Genomic DNA, 6917 nt, shown 5'->3' with positions numbered 1-6917 from the left:
TCGTTATCGTCCCTCTTTAATCTATCGTTCCAAACCGGAGAAATCCCACAGGAGTGGAAAGATGCCACCATTACTCCAGTACCCAAGCCGGGTGACCCAACCCAACCAACAAATTATAGACCCATCTCTCTCTTGAGCACTACATCAAAAATCCAAGAAAAAATTGCACATCAACTCCTCTACAAGCACATCACACCCCACCTGCCCAACCAGCAGTCCGGATTCCGGGAGAAAGACGGCACTGAGCAGCAACTTGCCCGTCTCGTCCATACCCTCTCCACTGCGAGAGACGACGGGAAACACGTCAGTGCCTGCTTTTTCGATCCAAGCAAGGCCTTCGATCGTGTGTGGCATGCAGGCCTTCTAGCAAAACTCTCCCACTATGGTGTCCAGGGCAACGCCCTGGAGTGGTTCTGACGGTACCTCTTGGGGCGTCGGCAAAGGGTCCAGGTGGATGGCGACCTATCGCCTTTCCTCGAGATCCCTGCCGGCGTCCCTCAGGGATCTGTTCTTGGGCCGCTTCTATTCCTCGTCTACACCATAGACCTTCCACACGCATGTGAGCATCCCAGCACCACCTGTAGCCAGTTTGCAGATGACACCGCTCTGATTTCCATAGCGAGAACTCTTCAAGACTGCACCCAACACCTACAACAGAGTGCCACAGCAGCTGGAGACTGGCTTCAAAGATGGCACCTGCTGGTTAACACAAAGAAAACAGTCATCCTCCCGTTCTACCACAATAACCGCCCCCCTGAACAGCTACCCCAGATCACCCTCAGGAATAGTCCGCTTACCGTAGCACAAAAACACAAACACCTCGGAATAATCTTTCAGCATGACCTCCGTTGGACGGAGCATGTTGAATACATAGTCAAAAAATCACCCAAGTCTTTCAATATTCTTTTTAGACTAAGGTCTACACTCACCAGAGATTCTTTATCTCACATCTATCAGACATACATACTACCTATATTCTCATATGCGAGCAATGCTCTCACACCGTTGTCCCACACTTCCCTTGACAGGCTAGAACGACTCCAGCGGAAAGCCGCCAGAATATGTCTCCACCTTCCCCTTTACACACACTTAGAACACTCCCGTGTTTTTGCATCGCATCAAATGGCCAACACTATTTTCACGCTTTAAAGTTAAACATATACTCTTCGCGCATTCTCTGCGCCACGATTATGCCCCACCACATATACTCTCACTGCATACTGCTAGCAACGTGCAACCTTCGTATAATTTACGTCGCTCTCGTACTTGGCACTTGCCAACTCCGCGGACTGACCGCTGTCTCCATTCTCCCCTGTACAAGGCCCTTCATTACTTTAATTGCCTGCCCACCCAGCTTCGCGAAATCCCTTCTCGTACTCCCTTCAAATCCGAGATATCCCTGCTGTTGCACAACTCTGTATGCTCGTGTAGCGACCACCCCTCCCCGTACACTTAAGTACGCAACTCTGTATGCTAGTGTGGCGACCACCCCTGCCCGTACACTTAAGTAGTCATTAACCCCTAGGCCCTGCCCACCCAATTCTTCCTCACTCTTTCTCCTTTCTTACACTACTATCTCCTATTGGCCACTGGCTATCGTGAGAATAAAGATTTGAACACATTTGCTTTCTGTACGCAAAGTTCAGGATCTAACTTACGGATATACACTATGTTCTTGTCACTACTATTATTTCCTTCGAGTTTTGTGTCTTGCTGAACTTGATAATTTTCCACCTTGTCACGAGTGTTGTTATCTCATATCTTTACGCTATATAAGTTTTAGTCTTTCCAACTTGAGCCATTCCCTGTATAATCCTTGATGAGAAGGGACCGAAAACGTTCGGATACTTTGACAAGTGCCTTATTTTGACTGGATGTGTGTTTGCGTGGATACTTACGACCCAACACGTACCTTCGTTATTAAAATAATAATAATAATAATAATTCAAAGGATCAGTCTGGGAAGTGAACTGCCTGAAAAGAGAAAAAAACGCCAGACCCACCAGGACTCGAACCTGGGACCCTGCTTGTCATGAGCAATGCTCTAACCACTGAGCTATGGGACCAGGCTGAACCCAGAAGGTGCTGACAAGTTTTTCACTCCAAAGGCAGCTCACAACACGTGCCACACATACTGATGGCACTTGGGTCTTTTTCCCTCCCCCAGGGGACCAACCACGGTCAGTTTCTGGAAACTACCAGAGGTGAAAGAAAGTGATTAAATTTGAAAAGGATTGGGAGAACTTCAAATTCAAAGGACCAGTCTGGGAAGTGAACTGCCTGAAAAGAGAAAAAAAAATTGTATTTGAAGTTCTCCCAATCCTTTCCAAATTTAATCACTTTCTTTCACCTCTGGTAGTTTCCAGAAACTGACCGTGGTTGGTCCCCTGGGGGAGGGAAAAAGACCCAAGTGCCATCAGTATGTGTGGCACGTGTTGTGAGCTGCCTTTGGAGTGAAAAACTTGTCAGCACCTTCTGGGTTCAGCCTGGTCCCATAGCTCAGTGGTTAGAGCATTGCTCATGACAAGCAGGGTCCAAGGTTGGAGTCCTGGTGGGTATGGCGTTTTTTTCTCTTTTCAGGCAGTTCACTTCCCAGACTGATCCTTTGAATTTGAAGTTCTCCCAATCCTTTCCAAATTTAATCACTTTCTTTCACCTCTGGCAGTTTCCAGAAACTGACCGTGGTTGGTCCCCTGGGGGAGGGAAAAAGACCCAAGTGCCATCAGTATGTGTGGCACGTGTTGTGAGCTGCCTTTGGAGTGAAAAACTTGTCAGCACCTTCTGGGTTCAGCCTGGTCCCATAGCTCAGTGGTTAGAGCATTGCTCATGACAAGCAGGGTCCCAGGTTCGAGTCCTGGTGGGTCTCGCGTTTTTTTCTCTTTTCAGGCATTTCACTTCCCAGACTGATCCTTTGAATTTGAAGTTCTCCCAATCCTTTCCAAATTTAATCACTTTCTTTCACCTCTGGTAGTTTCCAGAAAGTGACCGTGGTTGGTCCCCTGGGGGAGGGAAAAAGACCATAGTGCCATCAGTATGTGTGGCACGTGTTGTGAGCTGCCTTTGGAGTGAAAAACTTGTCAGCACCTTCCGGGTTCAGCCTGGTCCCATAGCTCAGTGGTTAGAGCATTGCTCATGACAATCAGGTTCCCAGGCTCGAGTCCTGGTGGGTCTGGAGTTTTTTTCTCTCTTCAGGCAGTTCACTTCCCAGACTGATCCTTTGAATTTGAAGTTCTCCCAATCCTTTCCAAATTTAATCACTTTCTTTCACCTCTGGCAGTTTCCAGAAACTGACCGTGGTTGGTCCCCTGGGGGAGGGAAAAAGACCCAAGTGCCATCAGTATGTGTGGCACGTGTTGTGAGCTGCCTTTGGAGTGAAAAACTTGTCAGCACCTTCTGGGTTCAGCCTGGTCCCATAGCTCAGTGGTTAGAGCATTGCTCATGACAAGCAGGGTCCCAGGTTCGAGTCCTGGTGGGTCTGGCGTTTTTTTCTCTTTTCAGGCAGTTCACTTCCCAGACTGATCCTTTGAATTTGAAGTTCTCCCAATCCTTTCCAAATTTAATCACTTTCTTTCACCTCTGGTAGTTTCCAGAAACTGACCGTGGTTGGTCCCCTGGGGGAGGGAAAAAGACCCAAGTGCCATCAGTATGTGTGGCACGTGTTGTGAGCTGCCTTTGGAGTGAAAAACTTGTCAGCACCTTCTGGGTTCAGCCTGGTCCCATAGCTCAGTGGTTAGAGCATTGCTCATGACAAGCAGGGTCCCAGGTTCGAGTCCTGTTTGGTCTGGCGTTTTTTTCTCTTTTCAGGCAGTTCACTTCCCAGACTGATCCTTTGAATTTAAAGTTTTTCCAATCCTTTCCAAATTTAATCACTTTCTTTCACCTCTGGTAGTTTCCAAAAACTGACCGTGGTTGGTCCCCTGGGGGAGGGAAAAAGACCCAAGTGCCATCAGTATGTTTGGCACGTGTTGTGAGCTGCCTTTGGAGTGAAAAAATTGTCAGCACCTTCTGGGTTCAGCCTGGTCCCATAGCTCAGTGGTTAGAGCATTGCTCATGACAAGCAGGGTCCCAGGTTCGAGTCCTGGTGGGTCTGGCGTTTTTTTTCTCTTTTCAGGCAGTTCACTTCCCAGACTGATCCTTTGAATTTGAAGTTCTCCCAATCCTTTCCAAATTTAATCACTTTCTTTCACTTCTGGTAGTTTCCAGAAACTGACCGTGGTTGGTCCCCTGGGGGAGGGAAAAAGACCCAAGTGCCATCAGTATGTGTGGCACGTGTTGTGAGCTGCCTTTGGAGTGAAAAACTTGTCAGCACCTTCTGGGTTCAGCCTGGTCCCATAGCTCAGTGGTTAGAGCATTGCTCATGACAAGCAGGGTCCCAGGTTCGAGTCCTGGCTGGTCTGGCGTTTTATTCTCTTTTCAGGCAGTTCACTTCCCAGACTGATCCTTTGAATTTGAAGTTCTCCCAATCCTTTCCAAATAATAATAATAATAATAATAACAGCTCGCATGTACCCCATGGGTGAGATCACCCATGGGGCTAACGCATCTGTCGGCAAAAGAGTTAGAGAAAACGAGAAACACATGACATACACACCTTCTTCATTCTGTTATTGCATGGAAAAACTACATCGATTCCACCATGAGCCAAGGCATGAGTAATATAATATTAAGTACAGAATGTTATTTACCAAAAGGATATTCAAGTAAGCGCAGATATCTTTTTAGCATGATAAGTTAGTACATTGATTCACAATGCCGAGCCAAGCTTCCCTGTCTTGGGAAACAGCTTCCGCTTCGGCAATGGAAACGTTCATTGTCTTTAAGTCAGTCTTGATGTTGTCGATCCATCGATCTTTGTAGGATGTCGAGTCACTGCCTTCTCTGATTACATGGCCGAACCATAACAAGCGCCGTTCCCTGCATGTTCTGGTGATAGGCAATTGGTTGGACAGCTTGTATAAGTTTTTATTCGATATTTTTTGGGCATTGGGCACACCGGTTAGGATGGGTTAATAAATGAGGAGCGCTGCGAACTGATAACAAATCACACCTGCATGCACTATGACGAGAGAGAGAGAGCAAAAGGACAAAACATCACCAAAAAACCAGGTATAGAAATAACGCAATACGCGACAACTCTAAATATGGCACAGGTACAGGCAACAAACAGAATGTAAATGTGCACTAGGTGCGTGCAGACATGTAATTGCAGGCGCTAGCAACAACAGTAGTAGTAACAGTGCACTAGTGCAAGGGGTGCAAAACCACCACTATCCAGGAAGAGCGAGTATCAGGGCCAGAAATATGTACAAGGCAGTACTCGTACTTCACCAGAAAATTCACAGGAGGTCCCACCCTGCGTTATTGTTTATGCTGGGGCTCGTGTCGCGAATTTGTATTGCTTCGCGTATTCTCCTCCTGGCCCGATCCGACTCAGTGGCAAGGACGCGAACCTCTGTGAATGCCGACTCGCCAAGCGGCAGTACCTCGCCACCATGGTGAAGTCGGTAGTGCTCGCCCAGGGCTTTTCCAGACGTCTTGTTGCGTGAGTTATCATTGTGTTCTTTTGTTCGCGTTGCTACACTACGGCCAGTCTCTCCAACATACTTCTCCGAGCACTTGCAGGTCAGACGATAAACCACGTTGCGTCTTGTGCATTCTACCTCGCTCGATTGGCATGCAACGCAGGCGGCTTTAGGCCTTCCTCGTCGCCTCGGGGCAGCGGGATCCACCCACTTACGGCAGCAAGGTCCAGTGAGGCTGGACTTAGTGACGCTGTTGGAAAGCCTTGCATTCTTGTAGATTATCTGTACATTTAGATTGTATTTGTTTAGAAGACGGCGGACTATGTAGTGGATGGCATGCGTTTTGAATGGTAACTTCAACGGGGATCGATAGTCTTTCTTTTGTTAAGCAGGTCGTCTGGCTCGTTCATGAGCAGTCGCGATAACTTTGTCAGGAAAGTTGTTGAATTTTAATGTGTCAATAACCTTTTGCTCACTTCGCTGGCGGGCTGCAGGATCAGAGGAAAGGCGGGCCGCGCGGAGGAATTCCGAAGACGCGATGGCGAGTTTTTGCTGTTGCGGAACGCACGAGTTGAAGTCTGAGACGAGGCCACTGTTGCAAGCTTTGCGGAACAGCTCGAATGATATTGCGCCGTCGGAGGAGACATGAATAGTCGTGTCCATAAAGTCAACCGACCCAGTTTCCTCCGAAGATTGATACGTGAATTTGATGCTCGCATTGGCGGTATTGAAGAATGCAATCAGCTGGCGGAGAAGCGCGGCCCCCAGTGTCCACAGCATAATGATGTAATCAATATAACGCTTGTAGAGTACGGGAGCACCAGGCGAGTTAAGCAACAGCGATGTTTCGACGCCATGCATGAAGACAATCGCAAACGGGGGCGCTAGGTTGTTACCCATGGCGATGCCTTCCCTCTGGTGGTAGACCTTCTCACCAAATCTGAAATAATTGGATCTTAGAACGAAGGTTAACAGCTCTTCGATCTGCTCCACGCTTAAACCAAATGTGTCAACAGACTCGATGTGCTGCTGCAGGACTCTAGCAACCGCCTCCACCCCTTCAGCGAAAGGGATACTTGGGTAAAGAGCGACCACGTCCATTGTAACGATGATGGTCCCCGCTGGGGCTTGTAGGTCGGGATACACTTGCCGGATATCCTCCAGTGCTTCCATCGTGTTTTTCAGATGTGGTGGGACATATTTCAGGCATTGGTTGAGTATACGCTCCAGGACAATAGAAATATTGGTCCCCGGGCTATCAACAGCTGACACAACTGGCCGAAGCGGTACCGTGGCTTTGTGGTCTTTAGGCAGTGATTTGAGTGAGATCCAGTGTTGATCACAACCAATTTTTTACTTGTGAAGCTGCGTGATGCGTCCTACAAGATTTTAACT

The 6917-nt window shown here is 48.0% G+C and overlaps 1 protein-coding gene across 1 annotated transcript; it reads right to left on the bottom strand.

The window, feature by feature from the left end:
- Positions 1-5906: 5906 nt before the first annotated feature.
- LOC135827664 (uncharacterized) lies at positions 5907-6695 on the bottom strand. The gene has a single exon (XM_065340119.1). It carries the CDS (start codon positions 6693-6695, stop codon positions 5907-5909), a length of 789 nt encoding a protein of 262 aa, XP_065196191.1.
- Between the last annotated feature and the right edge of the window lie 222 nt (positions 6696-6917).

Source organism: Sycon ciliatum, chromosome 11 (assembly GCF_964019385.1).
Source record: "Sycon ciliatum chromosome 11, ocSycCili1.1, whole genome shotgun sequence".
NCBI classification, from domain to species: Eukaryota; Metazoa; Porifera; class Calcarea; order Leucosolenida; family Sycettidae; genus Sycon; species Sycon ciliatum.
This window is presented reverse-complemented; position numbering and strand designations above follow the sequence as displayed.